This window comes from Theobroma cacao, chromosome 1 (assembly GCF_053813885.1).
Source record: "Theobroma cacao isolate CCN51 chromosome 1, ASM5381388v1, whole genome shotgun sequence".
In the NCBI taxonomy this organism is placed as follows: domain Eukaryota; kingdom Viridiplantae; phylum Streptophyta; class Magnoliopsida; order Malvales; family Malvaceae; genus Theobroma; species Theobroma cacao.
In genome coordinates, this window is record NC_142639.1 from 6,363,186 (window position 1) to 6,382,283 (window position 19,098).

Here is a 19,098-nt window from a genome sequence, read left to right on the forward strand (position 1 = left end):
CAATTTATATCAAATACTTAAAAAAAAAAGAAAATAATGACTAACAGTAACAAGACATTTTAAAAGAAATAAATAAAATATTTTAATTTCACATCAAGCATATAAGAGATCTTAAAAAATCTATAAATAAAAATGCTGCAAGCCTCATTAAATTAATTTTTTTAAAAAAAATAATAATATTGTGACATGATTCTAGCATTTGGATACGAATTAGGCATGAAACATGAAATTTGAACAAAACAACTTCTGAAACTACTTTTTATATGCTTATAGTTAGGGGATTAGGAGAGAAAATGTGATTGGAGATGGTGGCAAGAACTGTTCAACAAAAAGTGAGATGAGATATGCCACCAGTTACTTCTAGGATACAACTTGAGGCAGTGGTGGGGACTATAAGGACTCAACAATTTGAGTTGGTGGGATTAGATCAGTGGAACACCCCCACCACAACCAATCCTAAGCCGTGGGCGGCGGAGCCAACAAAGTCCAAAACTCCCAGTAGAATATACCATGTAATAATTGCCACTTACCTTTTTTATTTCAGTGGCTAAACGGGGAATTTTTGAACACCATCCATTAACAGTTAACACAATACTAATGCGATACAAAATTAAAGGAATTTAAATTTTGTATAAGTATTCGTGTCATAATCATGCTAATTCATTAATGACAAAATACATGTATATTTTATACAAATTAATGAGTCTAATTTATATATAACATATTTATATGTTTAATTAGTTATATTAATCTATTATCTCACATTACTCAAAATATCTAATTTATTTAAATTTATTATTAAATTATTAATTTAAACTTAAAAGAAAGAGATTTCAATCTTGTTTTTTAAAATAAAAAAATTATACGCCAATCAATGAATTAAATGTTCAAATATAATTTATTATTTATACTTAAATAAATTAATTTTATCATATCTACATTAAATAATATAATTCTAATAATAAACGTGTTATAATCATGTCAAGAACTTTTGACATGATTAATTAATCACTTTGTTTTCATCTCAACCTATTTATCTTTTACATCCACACCTTTACCTTCATACAACAAGATTACGACCCATTAACATGTACTGCCAGCCCTAAATTTAAAGCATAACCTGCATATTTCTCGCCAACCAGGGGTCAGTGCCACTCTCACTTTGTTTGCTATGGCAGCCCTCTCTCCTCATCCCCCACCCAAACGAAAAACTAAAAGTAAGGAAAGAGGAGGCAAGAAATTAGAACGACGCATAACAATATAAGAAAATGATACTAAAATATTTATTGTTGCCCATAACTAAAAATAGACTGAGAAGTTTACTATAATTAATGTATGAAGAAATCAGCACCATCCTCAATATCATCAGTTTTGATGCTTCCACTCTGAGCCATAAGTATTCTATACACTCTCTTCGAACAAACCTCGCCCAATCTTTTGTCTTTACCAAGTAACCCTTCTATCACCAAGTCCTTGAGCAAAAATTCCTTTTCATGCACCTGTTATTACAATACAATAGCAAAACAAGTCTTAACTTGACTAATTGTCCTGACATTGGAGTTAACAAATGTTATACTCCACTTGGTAGGAAGAAAGTAAATGAAGAGAAAGGATATAAGGTGAGGAAAGAGAACTTGTCTTCCGTCCTTTCATTTGGTTGAAGATACAACAACGAAGGCAACAAGTTGAACTGAAAGGTTGAAATTAGTAACATTCTTTTTTGTAAATAGAATTTAATACATTTCCAATTCCATTGACATTTCACACAAGGGTTTCCTTTGTCCAATACTTTCTAATTCACTCATCATTACCATTCAAATTTGTAGGACCCTAATCATTTATTTTTAAACCTGCACATGCTAATGGCAACGATGAGTGTCTTGGAAAGCAATGGAGGGGAGTTAAACCCTTCAAAGCCAATCCTCACAATTCTTTCCCATGATAAATATATTCTTCATAGCATGGTTTTGGGAAAAAAAAAAAAAAAACTAAATCTGCCAAATCCCTCATATCCACCCTTCCTACCAGTCAAATATAAGTTTATTTCAGTTTACAGTTTCCCCTTCCACCCTCCTCTTCCCTTCCACTTGGTGGTAGAAAAGAGTGCAAGTTAAAGCATTAATTGTCCCACATATTAATTATGCCCTTGAGATGGCTTGCTCTAAAATTTTCCATATAGCAAATCTTAGGCCATTGAAACCATAAAATGCAATCAAAAGTGCAAACGCAAACTGAGTATTATGAAAGCCAGAGAGATTAACACCGATTTTTTTTTAAGCCATACTACAGTTGACCTCTTAAAGAACAGTAGAGCAGTTTATCTTGCAAGAACTAAACCTGCTACAAACTGAATGATGAAAATGTTAGCCTAAAAGGGGAAAGCTTTATATATCAGCAACAATGGCAAATATAAAGATGTCGATTTTGCTTGGACTTACTGATTTTGTAGGGTCCATGTAAACACGCAAAAGAGATTTCATGGTAGGGTACTTTCTCCATATGGCAAGAGCAAATCGTGGCTGGACCTTTGGGATGGCTAGCAAAGCTTTTAACCTGGATGTGAAAAGTAAAATCAGCAATAGTACGCAATGCCCCTACAGAAAAAAGTAGTTGCATTAAATGCAGATTACAATTGCAGAAAATATTGTACTATGAAGAAACATATTTTGTTATGCCATCAGTACCAATAATTTAATTTAAACACTTTGTTCATTAAACAACCCAGTGATTATCTGATGTTTTCTAAACTAAATAACAAACGAGAATAAATTCATAGTATTTCATTTCTGAACAAATAAAGCATCACATCACCAGAATGTAAACAAGATAAAAACCTAATTGGTAAAAACCAAAGTTCTAAAATTTATCCCCTCCATTTAAGCTGTAAAAATGTTACATTACTCTATTAAACCAATTTTTCTTTTCTTCAAGATGGACAGCTAAGGAAGAAAATAGAAACAAATCAAGCACACAAGTGTTTGAGATTTTACTCACCACAAGTTCCCATTTATTATATTCTTGTCGATACAGTCCTTAGGAATAATGGATCCATTAGCATTTACACAGAGTCGCGTTAACTTCTTTCTGCAAAAAATATAAATAAAGGAATAAAGTAGATTCAGAAGATTGCTGAGTGAAGGTATCGATAATATTTGAACCAACTAGGACATTTAAAATAAATAAATAAATATAAAGCTTGCCAATTTTACCAAAGAGGCCACTGAATTTATCTTAACTGCAAACAGATAACGTAGATGTAATTCTGAAAAATTATAGTCTATGAGAAATGTAATTATTAATTAATAAAATTTTACTTAGAATAATATTTAAAACTCTTCCAACCATCTAAGAAGAGCGAGGAATTCTTCTTTTGGTTTCCAACATGAACTCAAATTTACAACAAAACAGCTGCCACATGAGATGCTAGCAAGGAAACATAACCCTCTGAGTAATCGGCATGTCTCCAAACATTCTCATCATTCTGAGTGCGTAAAATGTTAATCATTGGATATTGTAAAAAGCAACCAAAAGTGAGGACATAAGTAAAGTTTTGTTGCAATGGAAAAGTTATAAACCAGATTAACCTTAACTCGCCATACCAATTATGTCCTTATTCTGCAATAATAAAACTACTGCACATAGAAGAAGGGCCTCACTTTTTTCCTCAATAGCAGATTACTTCAATCAAATAGATTTTAGCAACCTAGGGAGTAAAAAAAAAAAAAAGCCAAATATGGAGCTTTGTCAGCTGTCAACCAGTGGGGAGCTATAATGCTGGCGAGTGACAATTACTTGGGTAATATTCAGTTTGATATTGCAATCAGAATAACGGAAACTAATTCAGCAAGCTCAAGGAAAGCATTGTGGCCCTGATGCCTTCAATTTCCATCAGTCAAGTGGCAACAGCATTAATAAGTCATAAATTTTAAATGTTCAAGATACTACTCCTAAATGTCAATTAATCTAGAGAACTTTCATTTTGATCTTCAAAGTCCATAAAATGACAAGAACAGGTAAAAACCATTTTTATCCTTCCTTCTAACAAGATAATTGTCTCATTGGTGCAATTTATCAGCACATTATGTATCTTCCTGTATATAAAAGGATATAAAGCACCAGGTCTCATTGTAATCTGTTTGGACTGTGGGCTACTCATACCATGCCTATAAAAGTGCTCGCACAATGTTTAGTTATTGGTTGTTGGATTAAAAATCCCACTGCTGAAATAATAATTGTAAGCATTTTGGGCACAAAAGTTATAAGCTAATTATATGGCCAATTTGACCGGTGAAGAACATTGCATCAGACATGCTTCAGGATAGAATGATATGAATATTGGGAAGGTATAAGATGGCAAAATGTAGCAGTTTTCTTTGAAAATGACAGAGACCACTACATTACAACATGGATAACTATGCCTATAAAAATACTGCATTAAAAATAAAGGATTGGATCACAAATACTGTATTACTAAACCAAAATTTTAGTTATTTTCTGAACGAGACGTGTAAGTTACCCACTGAAAGTGATAGGAACTAGTGCAACTACTTGATAAATACAATTTACGCTAACCACCAAGCATGGCAAGTGTCAATTACCTGGCAACCAGCACATATTACGGACTTCGGGAATTACTTCACAAACAGCAAGTACTTCACTATATTCACATTATGTAATAAGAGCATGCTGAAGGCAAAATTAATCATGCAACAGATCATATAAAACTTGTTAAATCACCTACTTAACAAGACCAAAACCCCCATTAGGTGAACACAAGACAATATGGTCTCTATGCTACAACTGAACTTGAATTATTTACATTGAAATTTATTGAAAAATATTGACTGGTACCTAAATCGGCAAGAGGCTAGACTGCATGTCAAACCAACAATGTGTTCAGCCAGTTCAGCTTCATCTGCACATTGCCTAGAGTGTATTCCAGCATAATAAGCGGTCAGCTTTGCCAGCACCTATAAAACAAATTTTCAGACACGAATGAGATGAAAATATGTTTTCTAAAAAAACAACGGCTAAAACAAGATTATTAATTATAATTCAGTGCCTATGTAGTTAATAGTTTAACCTCCTCAATTGGTGGACGACTCCAACCACTGTCATTTGCAGGGCTCTTGTATTGTTCATTTTCCCTAAAACATTGCCAAGATCCATATTCAATTTCATCACAATATCACACCATCATGAAGTAAGCCAACAAACAACAGTACATCACTTCATTATCAATTATAAGCAGCAAAAGATAACACAAAAATGCTGAAAAATATATGGAAGTACTGCATCCCTGTGATTACTGGTATATAGATGACAAAACTATTTGATTATATGATATAAATAATGGAATGGAAGCTCACAAGGATAACCATGAATCACTTCTTTATGGATTATAAACAGTAAAAGATAACACAAAAATGCTGAAACATATATGGAAGTACTACATCCCTATGACTGTCTGTATAAATTGACAAAACTATTTGATTATATGATATAAATAATGAAATGGACTCACAAGGATAACTGCATATACATTTAATAAAAAAATTATAGGAGTATTTAGATATATAATTTTCTATAAAGTTTATGAATATTTCCTAGGTCCATATGGTTTCACCCAATCTAGAATTTTAACATGTTTTTCTCTACCAACAAAAATATTTATCAAGAGAGCATAACTGATATCATGCAATTTATTCATAACCTCATCTTTAAAGCAAAAGAAAATGCTACCTTCCTTCAAAGAAATGGTGCAACTTTGCAAGTAATATTGTCACAGTAGGGGAAGGGGGAAAAAGGAAAGACAAAATAATGCAAATGGGAAATGGCTAATAACAAGAACCACAACGCAATACAATAGCCTTCTAGCAAAAGGCATGAACACATAGTCAAACATACAAGAGAGAGGAATTATAGAATCATCTAAAACAAAAAAGGGTTGAACATCTATATGAAGGTAAGGTTCAGCAACCCTCACCTTTTATTAACATATGCCCTTAATCTATTTGTCAGATAGCAAACTGTATAAGATGGGTATTTGCTTCGGACTCTAGAAACATGATCCAGAAGTGTGTCATTAGTTACTAGATCACAAAACTCTGCAGCCTCAAATACAATTAATACATATTGAATCTCTAGTCCTTCAGGAGAAAGCTGCAAAAAGAAAAGCAGATAATCCATGTCAAGAAACAGCAAGCAAAGTTATGTGCAAATGATGCAGAAGCATTCCAGAACTTATTTAAATTACTTGTCTTTATATGTTCTTCTATGTTCACAGTTTTACTTTAGTAATTATGTTTTTATTTTATTAAGTGGTCAAATGATTAGCATGTGAACTTTTAATGATTTTGAATGGCTAATCTTATATTGGGTTTATGTGTATCTAAGAGTGGGGATTAAAAGCTGCTGCAACCCTGGCATAAATGGTCTTTTAGACACATTAGGCAGCCATATTATATTGGAATATTTTCTGTTAGAGGTTCTACAACCCTAAACCCTAGTTATCTTGTTCCTACTTTGACTGTACCTCAACTTTAGCCTCTGTCTGATTTGCTTTCACTGTTTTGTTTTTTTTTTTTTATCAGAATGTAAAATTGACATAGGAACAAGATAGCTAGGGTTTAGTGCTCTAGAACCTCTAACAGAAATATTCCAATATAATACGGCTCCCTAATGCGCCTAAAAGACTACTTATAATAAGGTTACAGCAGCTTTCAAACCCAGCTCTTGGATTCACATAAACCCAATCTAATCCTAGCCATTCAAACTGATTAAAATATCAACATGCAAAGCACATGGCCACTTAATAATATAAAAATAATAATTACTAAAGTAAAACAGTAAAAATAAAAGAACATATCAAGACAACTCATTTATATAAGTTCTGGAATGCTCCTGCATCCAATTGAAAGGTGTAAAGAGCAGAACTTCCAAATTGACAATTCAATCTATTTAGAAAGTCAGTTGTCAAGGAACTATTTTTGCCTGAAGTTATCAGTCACATAAATAGCAATGTAACTTTCATACACTGAAGCATCATCTAAAGCATGTTTTTGCACCTTAGAAGAACTAAAACTAACCAACTATTGAGACACATTTTGTGGGTCCAAGTCAGCCAGAAAAGGTTTAGAGAAGATTTAACCTGTCTAAAGTTATAAAAGGTGAGCCTAGATGGCGTGGCTAGATGATCTACGCTACACAAAAACAAGTGTCTCATGCTACTAAACAGTAACCATCACCATATTAAAATATTAACCAAAACTTTGAAGTAAATAAATGAGGAAAAAGAAGCAGAGCTAATTTAAAAGCTCAACATGACTCTGAGGCCATGGATGGTTAATAATTAATACAATATAATATGTTCTGCATAACATAAAGCATCAACTCTAACCCACCAGGGTGAAGATGAATCAAAACCTAAGCATATAGAATTATAAAATTCACTTAATCTGAGCCACTAGCATAAAATTCCAAAATTGCATCATAGCCAGAGATTTGGATGAAGGGTATTTAAGGCATACATATGAGTGTAAAGTACAACATGAAAGATTGTTCAGATTATCAAGAATTTGCAGAACTTCATCCAAACTATTACCTGTGAAATATGTTCAGGAACTGTCATGGTCCATACAATTGATTTTTCAATTGGATTTGATGTTATACGATAAGTAAGGCCTTTTTCGGCAAACCTTGAAAGCAAATGTCCTACATAGCAAAGCTAGAGAACTTCTCAGCATATAGCCAGATCAGAAGAGTAAATGCATAAGTAAAATATTAGCATGAATAATCCAAGGACATCAAGAATGCCCTCACCTCCTATTGACCCCAGTTCAACCACCTTAGTGTCAATTTCAGCTACAATAGATTTTAGTGCAAACTTTCCTTTTTCCCATTTCTGCCTTTCTTTCTGCAATTTTTTGAACTCTGCAGCTTCAGCTTTCAGAGCTGCTTTTTGCAACTTCTCTTGCTGCATGATAGGTTTTAATCAGTCTCTTATGCAACCACAAAAATTAATAAAAAGCTAAGAAAAATATGTAGAACATCGAAAAACCACTAGCCTCTTTCTTTAGCTTCTTCTCTTCCAACATATGAATTCGTTCCTCCTTTGTCATCTTCCTTTTTACCGTTTCTCCATCTGTACTACTTTTCTGATCACAATTCGCTTTAGTTTTTCTTTTCTGCTTTAGTGCATTACCCATCTGCTCCATGCTAAAGTTTTCTTTGTCTTGATCATCACTTACCTGATCCAATGTCATCAAACTATCTATTTAGTACAGCAGTTGGCAGTACCTCAAACTAAACATTTCTCTCAAGCTTTGCAAAATCTTGATAAACCTATAAAGTTTAATAGATGAGCAAGTATCTTCAAAGTTAGGTCTGTCTTTAAGCAAGTATGCATGAGAGAGGGAGGTTCATAATCTCTTCTCGACATGAAATCAAGAAACAAAATAAAGATGATCAACAATTTAACCATGCTGCTCATACAAGAAAAACAAACTGTTTTCATTCTCATTTTCACTAAGTTCTTGCTAAGATATGTTGACATGAACTACCTTGAAATAAGTAACTTTGGGCAGAGCACCAGCTTCCCAATATTCTCACAAAAGAGAAAGACCCTAATTCACCATTGGTCCCTCCTACCCCCCACAATAAAATAGAACATCAACGTTCCAAGTTTCTAGCAGGGTCACTACATCAAATCATTCACTGCTCCAAAAATCTGAACAAAAAGGGAATATTGATAATTGCAGCTGACTCTAAGTCCAACCGAATTTGCTCAAAGGAGTCACAGGGTTTAACACAAAGTCCAACTGATCAATTAAGAAAAGAAAAAGAAGCTATATCACTTTCATCCTAGAAAATAAAAATAGTATATTTTATAATGGTTAAGGTGTTGTAAGTGTCTACATGTATTTCTGATGTGATTTTTTCATTTTTAAGAAGATGTATGTTCAACTTTATTAAGTGTTTAAAACATCTATCAGTACATTTACTTAGCAATTCAAATACATGTTTAACCTAATTTCTATATTCCTTTTGGCTATGGTTTGACAATTAGGAAACAACAAGATGGCAACCTATCTCAGAAGCTGAATAATGCACCATTCTATAATCATACCCAAGGAGGAAGTAGCGGATCAGCATTGTCTTGTGTGTAAATTGGCTGAGGAGCACTGTCTTCCTCGCACATTTTGAATAGATTAGGACTCCCTGATAAACATACTTCCTGTAACTTCAATTGATATAATAGAAAACAGATTCCAAACTGCTGGATATGCTTCCTCTTGCATTTTTCAAAATCATAGCAAGGTTTCAAAAATCAGACAATAACACATAAAACAGATGAAGATACAACATCAACAAACCTAGATGAGATTCATAATCAACAAATCTAGAACGCCATTCTAACTCCTTAGACTCATCAATGCTAAAACCCTTTGATCCATTATCCTGTTCATTGTCCCTTCTAGAACAGCTTTCTGACTCATTATCTGATTCCAAACATATCAATCTGCTTATTCCTGTTAGGTAAGGAAACAAACCCAGAAAGTTAATAGTTAAGCAAAAGGATAAACAATGGCGACCCGTTAGACTTTATTTTTAACAAACCAGAAAACTTTGAACAAAAACAAAGACAGAAAAAAGGGAATAAATTACCAATAACTCTGAAATGGCTTCAGATAGCAAAACCAATAAGAAAAACAAAAAGAGAACTAAAAAAGGAACATAAAAGCACTAAACCAAAAAGTAATTTATCCACAAACTGCTAATAGAATGACCTCTTTTAACCGCAATAGTAGGCAGCGGAAATTAAATTTTTCATAATTCGAAGTTTTAGTTCCATTTGGTTGTAACTTTGCTACTTGCTTTTTGCTTCTAGAAGGAAAAAGTAATAATAAAAAAAACGTCTGGATACATGTAACATTTTTGAATGATTAAATATTTAATATTTCTTAACGAAATACATTATTTTACTTTCATAGGAATCAATAAGCTGATGGGTGCGGAAATGGGATGAAGCCAACAACATTTGCCTCCTCACATGTACTGGGTTTTGTAAACTCTCAAAAAGTAGTAACTAGGCAGCTGTTGGTTGAAGAATTTGGGTGGTTTTATGGTTTTATTTTGTTGAACATTTTGACTGGAATTTGGGGAGAATTTTTATGGTAATCCGCTTTTCTAGATAAATAATATAATTTCTTCAAAAAATTATTTACATGTTCAAATGCATGCAGGTTATATTTTAGCTATTTACTCATTTTTAATCAAACATAGTTTTCCTTTTACCATTTGCTTTTGCATTTTTATCAGATTATCACTCAAAATAAACCAAATTTACCACACACACACACACACACACAAAAACTATCTGATAACCAAAATTGAACAATTTTCATTTAAAATGAAAATGAAATAAATGATGAAGTCCTGAAAAAAATATTTATCTGCTCAAATGCATGCAGGTTATATTTTAGCTATTTGCTCATTTTTAATCAAACATGCTTTTCCTTTTACCATTTGCTTTTGCATTTTTATCAGATTATCACTCAAAATAAACCAAATTTACCACACACACACACACACACACACACACACACACAACCTATCTGATAACCAAAATTGAATAATTTTCATTTAAAATGAAAATGAAAATAGATGAAGAAGTCCTGAAAAAAAACAACCCTAACATTAAACCACATTTCTAAAAGGGAAGGGAACGGACCATAGAGCTTGTTACCTTCCAGTTGAGGATCCGAAACCCTAACCGAAGGGCTGGCATCGGAGCACCTGACGATCGAAGGCTCGGAGGTCGGAGTCTCGGCCACGAAGGAAGGAGTGGAAACGGAGACGATGGCGGGGCCCAACGAGGGTTTTTGCGGGGTAGGTTCATCGTCGAGGACCAGAATTGGAGGGAATGGATGGTACGGTTCGGATCTAGGCCTCTTGGAGATGGACGGGAGCGGGGTGTTTGAGTCGTCTTCATCGGATAGGATAATTGGATCCGACATTGAGGCTACCGTACTCTCCAAAACTGGACTCTGAAAAACAAGGAGATTCGGGGGTGTTTTGTAGTCCTTCCCTTCGAATAAGCGCGGGATTGTTGTAGAGGGAAAGTTGTGTTTGGCAATGGGGATTGAGTTATTTCTTGGTTGGTTTGGTTAGAACTTGGGGCTCTAAGCAAAAGGCTCATCCCAAGTTTCAACAGTAATCTCTAGATCTTCTATTTTGGGCCCAAATTTTGGTTTGGGTTAATTTCTTAAATGATAAGGTATAATATCATGATTTTTTAAGTTTTGATTACAATTTTATATAAATTTATTAATATTTGAAATAGATAGTTGGTCAAAAATATATATTTCGCAATATACATAAGTTCAGTCACTACTGTTAATATTTTTTATGATGTAATAATAATTTTACTTTTCACTAATTTTAAAAATTACCACACTATATAAATTATAATTTTTTCTTTTTAAAATTTTGTTCTCTCCAATTAAAAAAAAAATCGTTTTTCTCTACCTCTCACTGACTAACCACCCCATGATCGAATCTAATCATAGAATGCTAGATCCAACTAAATCTCCTCATGGAAAACACTAATTAAAGGGGAGTGTGCCTCAAATCACACTTCCTCTCCCTTAGGAAAGTATCGAGGTTAAGGAGAGCGATTTGTGGGGGTGCGCCAAATCACACTTCCCCTAAGGAGATCCGGTCAAATATGGCATTCCACGACCAGATCTAGTCATAGGGTGGTCGACCAAAGTAAGGGAGCGTAGTCTACCGACCTAAAAGAAAGAAAAATAGTGAAAGGAGAAAGAAAAAAGGTATTTTAGATATTTCATATTTTCTTGTAACATCATTTACATGTTTGAGACGATTTGTCCTTTTCAAATACTAATAGACTTGCATGAAATTGTGACTAAAACTTGAAAACTTTAGGTATTTTACCCTAAATTATATTACTTTTATTTTTTCACTACTTCCTAAAGTAAATGATAAAAGTTTTCTTTTTATACAATTAAAAAAAATTAAATTTTGTATTTCTTTGAATAACAAATTTTAATAATTTTATTTTTATATATAATATATATTATATTTTTTTTACATAAATAAAAGAGAATTAACCTAATATATAAACCATCGCACAAACAAACACATACAAGACAACCTGCATGAAAGGGGTCTGACAGCCGCGAAGAAAAGTAATAGTTAAGTAAAGTATTCTAAGGCATTTAGAATATTTTTTATATTTAAGTTTTCTTTACTTATTGATTGTTTTACTTGCACAATAAATAAATCTTATTTTTATGACATTTATTTTACTTGCAATCTAAGGAAGTCTATGATTAAAATACTTTATTATTTAATTTATTTACGTTACAAATAGGTTTAAAATGGACTATCTCTATAAATAATCCCTTTATGTTTCATTATAAAATTGAACAAGGCTTTTCGTGGTTTCATTATTTTGAATAGGGTTTTTTGATTTCATTATCTATGAACAGGCTTCCTATTTCCATTTTTCATTGAACATAATTTTTTTTAATTCTATTATTTTGAGACATTTTATTTTTTAATACAATTTTGAATTAGGTAATAAAAAAGTAATTTTCCTCCCTCTTATAAATTTTATTTTATTTTTAACATTGCATGTAACAACTAAATTTTGAATATAGACATAACAATTAAATTTTTAATATAACGTGTAGCAATTATATTTTTTAATATGACATATAATAATTAAATTTTCAACATAACATATAACAATTATATTTTTAACATGATTTTTTGTGACATTTGACCATTGGTTGTTATAATTGAAACATTTTATCCTTAATTAAAAAAGCATCCAAATATTTAATCCCAATTTGAACATTTAACCTAAAAGATATATAAGAAGATTAACAAACAGCCAAATGAAACCTTAGTTAAGTTAAGTTGTGTGATCCAAAATTCCCATTTTGAACCATTTCTATTTATCCTTGAATGAAGAATCACTTGCAATTTTTTTATTTAAATATTTTTAATTATACGTTCTCAAAAGCTTTTTGCCTGTCAAGAAAGAAAAGTAAACTAATAGAAAGATAATTTAATAGGAAAATTTGTTTGTTCCAAGATAAATTATCATAGATTCGAATATTAACATAAGTTTTTACAATATTATTATCGAGTGAGTTAGATAATTCTTAATATATAATTTAGTGTTAAAGTTATTTAATTTTATACATAAAGAAACGAAGACTTTTGGAGCCTCTTGCCTTGTTAATATATTTATTTACAGGTCAACTTGCTCGTCAGGCCTGAAAGCTTAACTCGACTCAAATTGAGTCTTGAACATGATTGTTTAGGTTCGAATTCAATTCAAGATATTATTATATTAATAAAATATTACTTATTTAAATATCATTCTAAAAGTTAAATTATTAATATAAAAAAATTTTAATAAAAATTTTATTTAAATTATACATTAAACGTAAATCTAAATCTAACTTTCAAAAATATCAATTGAGTCTGAACTCTACTATTCATATCTCTCCTTATGGATAAAATTAATTTCTAATCAAATTACAATATGTGGGAAGAGCAAGTTAAAAGAATAAAAAAAAAGTTTATAAATATAATTGCTTAAGCTAACCAATTGAGCTTTCATTCGATCGCATTTGAAAGAAGATAAAATGTATTAGCAGAATTTACGATGTAAATTTGAGTCATTACATTTTTATTTATCAAAAAAAAAGTTGAGTAAATAAAAAAATTTCATCATAAAATTAGAAAAAAAATTAATTGAATGAATTATAATGATAGATTTTCCCTTGAAGCAAATGGAGAATGAGTTGTTGGATGGACATTTATGGAGGGAAAGTGGGACTTATTGTCAAATGTCCCGTGAGAGAAGGGAAAGCGAGAGCCCTAGTTCCGGCCTTTGGTTGCTTGCCCTTGTCCACCGCCCAACCCTCATACGTTTCCCTAGTACACGTGACTCTGTGCCCTTACACTTTTTCCTTTGTCTCCACACTCCCAATTTCACTACCATTAACATCTTAATTATGCCTCCATTTTCCTATTAAAAATCCAAGACGAGTCCAATAGAAAGGCATACTAATAAAAAACCATTAATCAAACCAAATATGATGAATGTTCACTCATAAACGTAACGTAAGCCATCAAATAATTGAATTGTGATTGCTACCGAGCTTTGGTACCACAGTTTTAATGTAAAAATCATAAAAGAAAGAACCCTTTGCAAATGCAAGCAAAGCGTGTGAGGCACCGGGTGGTGCACGTGATGGACCACGGGTCTCCTACAGCTTGGGCTCACGCCAGACCACGCCATAAATGGAACAATCACCTGTTCTAAAGGATTCTTTCCAGGTCAATTTTTATGTGATTTTTCTGTCTATTCATGCCTGCTTTGGCATGCCAGCCCCTCATGGTCGACTGCTGCAAGAGTTTCGATCCGATACGCGTCATTCCGAGAAGGGTGTGGACCTAACTAGGGTGTGGACCTAACTAGGGAATTTGGTTAGGACTGAGACATGGTCACATTCCTCCCGTCTAGTTATATCTTGGGGTTGTCATGGTTTAGGGCACAAGGTAGCCCCATTCACATTAATATTGTCTCCTTTGACATACCAACCCTTTTGATATGAAGCATCGCTTGTTTAATCACTGCCAGGACCGCAGGGCTTTAATCTCTGCACTGTTTTGACTTGGGTGCACCAACAATACAAAAATTGGGTTGTTTTTTTCCTTTCAAGTCAACTATGGGAAAAGCCATATATATTAAGATCTTATCAATAATTGTAATAATTCTACTTCTGATTTTCCTTTCATTGTTCCATGATTGAAAGTTTTAATGCTTTTCGTATCAAATATGCGCGGAGTCACATACACTGCACATGGACCTTAGCCGACTAATAACCCAGTTTTATCTCTTGATATTGGATCATTAACCAGTAAAGATTCTTAGTTATACTCACGCATATAAAAAAAGTTGTCGTGTTTACTTTTTACAAAGGCCATTTATATGTAAATCAGCACTATTTTTCATAATTTATGCTTAGAAACAATAGGGGGAAAAGTCAGATTAAATTAGAATAATTTTTCCTTTTTTAGTGATTTATACTTCCTTCAATCATGCAGTGGAGTTGCTATTGAGTGTGGATCAATGTGTCATCAATAGCCAAATAAAAGAAACATGTTTTATTAAAATATGATATCTCATAAATCTTATTTGATTATTTGGATTGGATGATTATATTAATCATTAGATGATATCATTTCAAATCTGTCAAACTATTAATCTTTTTTAATTGTATATTAAAATCCTATCCTTTTTATCTATTGTTAATTGATTTTAAATTGATTGATTAATGAGTTATTAAATTTATGTCTTTACGAGTTCAGACAGGAAAATTTTGAATAAATTAAGTTTAAATTGAAGGTTTGATAAATTCAAAGTGGTAGGTTCGTTGCAGCATTCGAGGGCCCTCAAGTTACAGGAGAAAATGCAACACTGCTTCAAAGGGGTTTGGCGCTCAAGGTTGGTGGCTCTGTTCACCCTGAGCTGGCTAAATTGGCCTTGTTAGACACCGGACATGGAGAGACACGTGGGCTCAAAAAGATAGGCTTAACCAGTATAGACCAGAGCCATCACTTCCATTTTACCAATCACTCAAGCTACTAATAATGTTCAAATAATTCCATGAAAGAAGGATTCTGGCTAATGCCTTGTCAGAATCTAATTCATCAGAATCCAAAGGATTAGTTAAAGAATTTATGCAACCACAACCGTCGGGAGATGTACACAGAATTTAGTTGCAGAACAGAGTGGAAGGATTTACGAAACTCTTTGTTTCCTTATAAGAACAAAGCCTGAGAATAACATGGACCTAATCAAAGTGCCGTTTCTTCTTGGAAAGCACATTCTTCAAAGAGTCCTGGTGAGTTTCTATCTTTATTCCGTTATGGTAATGGCCTGTATTACTCTGCTTTAAAATGTCTCTATCTCAAGGCCTTAATTAGCCGTATAAATCATGTTTAGTGTGTGTTCATTTTGAGGACAAGGAGGACCCTTCAGTTGATAATTCTCAGCGCCCTTCACGTGATTTTTCGTACATGAAATTGTCGATCACCCTATCTGAAAATGATTGCAGCCCCACCCGGTGTCGGACTCCTCCCTCCATGAATTAATGAATTGTTTTTTCGCATGATTAATTAACAAAAATCAAGATCTAATCACTAAATTAATTAACAAAAATCAAGATCTAATCACTAAACAGTTCAACTGTGATTCAGAAACAGGACGTAACACTGGCCACCAATGTATATGTGTCTCCAAGGATCTTCTTATCTTTTCATGTTATATTTGTGCATGAACATCGGCAATTGCTATGTTTGTGCTTTGTTACAAAAACTTGCTAGTCCTTTAACAATGGAGGACCATAAGTGTTTGCACTTAGGTGTATAGGAAATTAGGTCCACATATCCGCTCTGCTAGAAGCTGTTCCCTGGTCCCTGTTTCTTGATACAAGTTGAGCAAGCAAAATCGAGGAACTGAGACCAATATGAAACAAACAAGAGTGGAGAAAAGTTTCATATGAAAGATGAATGTTGAGATGAGATAGTTATTTCTATCTGAAGTTCTTAAATTGATCAAACTCTCTATCCCATAAACCAACATTAACTAGAAGAACAGAAAAGGCAGTTAAAAAGTTAATCTTGTCATCTGGTCTAATAGCTGAGTTGATATAACAGCCAACGTCTGATATCTTTTGCCTCAAATTAAATTAAACAACAAAAATTTGCAGTTCTTTTCAGTGTTTGTTTAAGATTAATTGGTGAATGATGCTTTATCAACCCAAGATATTGTCAAATTACATATTGATGATTTGGGCAAGAAGGTAAAAACAGGGGAAGTTTCCTCATCCCTCCCGCTCATATAACCTTATCATTGAGAGATGAACCTAAAATGATAAAAATTTCAATTCCCCTTAGCTGTCAATCATGAGGATATACAAACTTAACCACAACCTTCCAAATGACACCTTCAGTACTTGGAAGGGTAAACTGGAGCGTTTCTTTTCTGAGCCTGAAGGCTAGCATTTTCATGCAAAGACAGCAGGAGACATTGATGTTGACTCAAAAAGACCACATTAGTCACGTAGAGTTACTACAAAATTTGATGTCATTATCGATCAATGCACCACTTGTCTATGTTTGCAGATAGCCAGTTCTATATAAGAGCAGGCAACTAGAAGATGTTATTCACAGAAAAGAGATTGATATAAACCCCAAAAAAAAAGAAGAAATACTAAGATGGCTAGGTTTCCTTGCAAGCATCTTCTTCTTGTTGCCTTGTTCCTTTTTTGCTTCATCTCTACAACTGCTGGAGGTAAATTTTTGAATCTCCAATTGATTTATCTTTGATCTGTTAACAAGTTCAATAAATAATTTGATGCGGAGGAGTCTCTTAACTCCCTTCTTTTTTTCTTTTTTTTTGTTGCAGCAAGAAACATGCCAGTGGCTAAGGAAACTCAGAAAGTTCATGATGATCAGGTGCTTACAGCAACAGAAGATGGAGCACCTAAAATTAATGCTGATGAGTTAGTATCTATGGACTACACTCCAGCAACAAGGAAGCCTCCAATCCATAACTAGGCAAAATTTTGTAAAACTAGTACTATAACTAGTTTAGTTTTTTCCTTTTCTTAATCCTACTTTTATATTTGAGCGTACACATTTATACATAGTAGAAAGGATAAAACAATGATAGAAATGATTTACAAATATGAGAATCAAGAATTGGTAGATGTGCTTATATATATATACCTTGACATACTCTTTAGGGTTTATGCATTTTTGTAAATAAAGATCATGCAAGTTTTCAATATAGTAGCAGTACTTCACAACTTAACATATGCTAAGGAGAAGCCTTGGCTTGTATCAGTATAGTAAGGGGTCCATGAATAATTATTATCTGTTTCAATCTTTAAACTGCACACCAATTTACCAGGCCGTGCTTCCTACTTGAAATCTATTGGTGCAACAGCAGCAAGAGTGACAAAATTAGAAGAAATTTTGTGCATGAAACATATATATCAAGCAGCAAATAACAGAAGACAGAGCCCAAAGTTTTGGATCAGATGGAATGATACTAATTTGGAAAACCCGTGAAAGTTCACAAAATTCCTTGTCTGGAAACAAATTCAGAGAAAATAAAAGTAACACAGCTCCCAAGGATTATGCTTAGAGAGACAGTAAACACCACCCCGTTGGAATAAGGTAAAGATCTCAAAAATGAAAATAAGTTACAAAATAAACAACTTGCTTGCACTGCCATACAATGTTCAACGCACTGTTATCATATATGGCCTAAATGTTCATGTTTTCAAATAGTATCAATTTTAGATGTACTTTTTAATCATATTCAAACTGTTGCAGACAAAGAAAAACATAGAGCATTTCATTGATATGATGTGGAGAATGTGCGCCCTGCTACTTAAATGGCTAAGGGAAAAAGTTCATTTTAGAAAAGTATGTAATCTCTTTGCAGTCCTTTTTGTGTCACTTGGCTATAAACTATTTTTTCAGTTTAGATGAAGCAAGCCAAAACTTTGATGACCACTTTCAGTATACAGCTTCCTAGACTGATCTAGTTTTTCCCCACATTAAGCCTATGTCTGGGAACTATGAGGGAAATAGAAGGAAATGGAGGAGGGAGAGACAAAGGAGAGGGGTAACTCTCTCATATTTTCTTTCCTTGGACAAATTTCTTCCCAGCAAATATAGGTAAAAATAATTTTCTTCAATTCCTCCACCCTCCCCTCCCCTTCATCCTTTCCTTCTCTCGTCCCAAACATTGCTTGAATTTTGGTTTGTAGAAGTAAAGAAAAAATATTATCCAGGTTTGTTGTATCATCTATGGCATTTTCTCTATTCTGGAGAGATCACTTTAATAGTAAAAAATTCGAGATTTTAACTTTAAAAATATCGAACATTCAAATTCTAAAATAAGAAGGATGAAAAAGGAGTAAGTTATTATTGTGTAAACCAAAGATCATATATGCTGAAATAAAACCTGTAAAC

At 33.0% G+C, this 19,098-nt stretch overlaps 2 protein-coding genes across 7 annotated transcripts; one reads left to right on the plus strand and one right to left on the minus strand.

Annotated features, from left to right (window-relative positions):
- Nucleotides 1-884: 884 nt before the first annotated feature.
- On the minus strand, nucleotides 885-11,128 carry LOC18611715 (crossover junction endonuclease EME1B-like). Of its 6 annotated transcripts, XM_018117233.2 has the most exons (13): nucleotides 10,733-11,126; nucleotides 9,375-9,530; nucleotides 9,128-9,219; nucleotides 8,067-8,249; nucleotides 7,822-7,975; nucleotides 7,604-7,713; nucleotides 5,987-6,162; nucleotides 5,084-5,147; nucleotides 4,852-4,970; nucleotides 2,995-3,084; nucleotides 2,439-2,553; nucleotides 1,324-1,499; nucleotides 885-1,211 (listed from the first exon to the last, which is right to left on the minus strand). In XM_018117233.2, the coding sequence occupies exons 1-12, from the start codon at nucleotides 11,016-11,018 to the stop codon at nucleotides 1,329-1,331; spliced, it is 1,716 nt and encodes a 571-aa protein (XP_017972722.2). In that variant the 5' UTR covers nucleotides 11,019-11,126; the 3' UTR covers nucleotides 885-1,211; nucleotides 1,324-1,328. The 6 variants fall into 6 exon arrangements, with proteins under 6 accessions (XP_017972722.2, XP_017973471.2, XP_017973080.2 ...); XM_018117982.2 differs by lacking the exon at nucleotides 885-1,211 and having other exon boundaries at nucleotides 1,270-1,499; nucleotides 9,128-9,186; XM_018117591.2 differs by lacking the exon at nucleotides 885-1,211 and having other exon boundaries at nucleotides 1,270-1,499; nucleotides 10,748-11,125.
- A 6,157-nt stretch (nucleotides 11,129-17,285) lies between these two features.
- On the plus strand, nucleotides 17,286-17,902 carry LOC148764472 (uncharacterized). Its single transcript, XM_088802845.1, has 2 exons — nucleotides 17,286-17,404; nucleotides 17,519-17,902. The coding sequence occupies exons 1-2, from the start codon at nucleotides 17,329-17,331 to the stop codon at nucleotides 17,668-17,670; spliced, it is 228 nt and encodes a 75-aa protein (XP_088658971.1). The 5' UTR covers nucleotides 17,286-17,328; the 3' UTR covers nucleotides 17,671-17,902.
- Nucleotides 17,903-19,098: the final 1,196 nt, after the last annotated feature.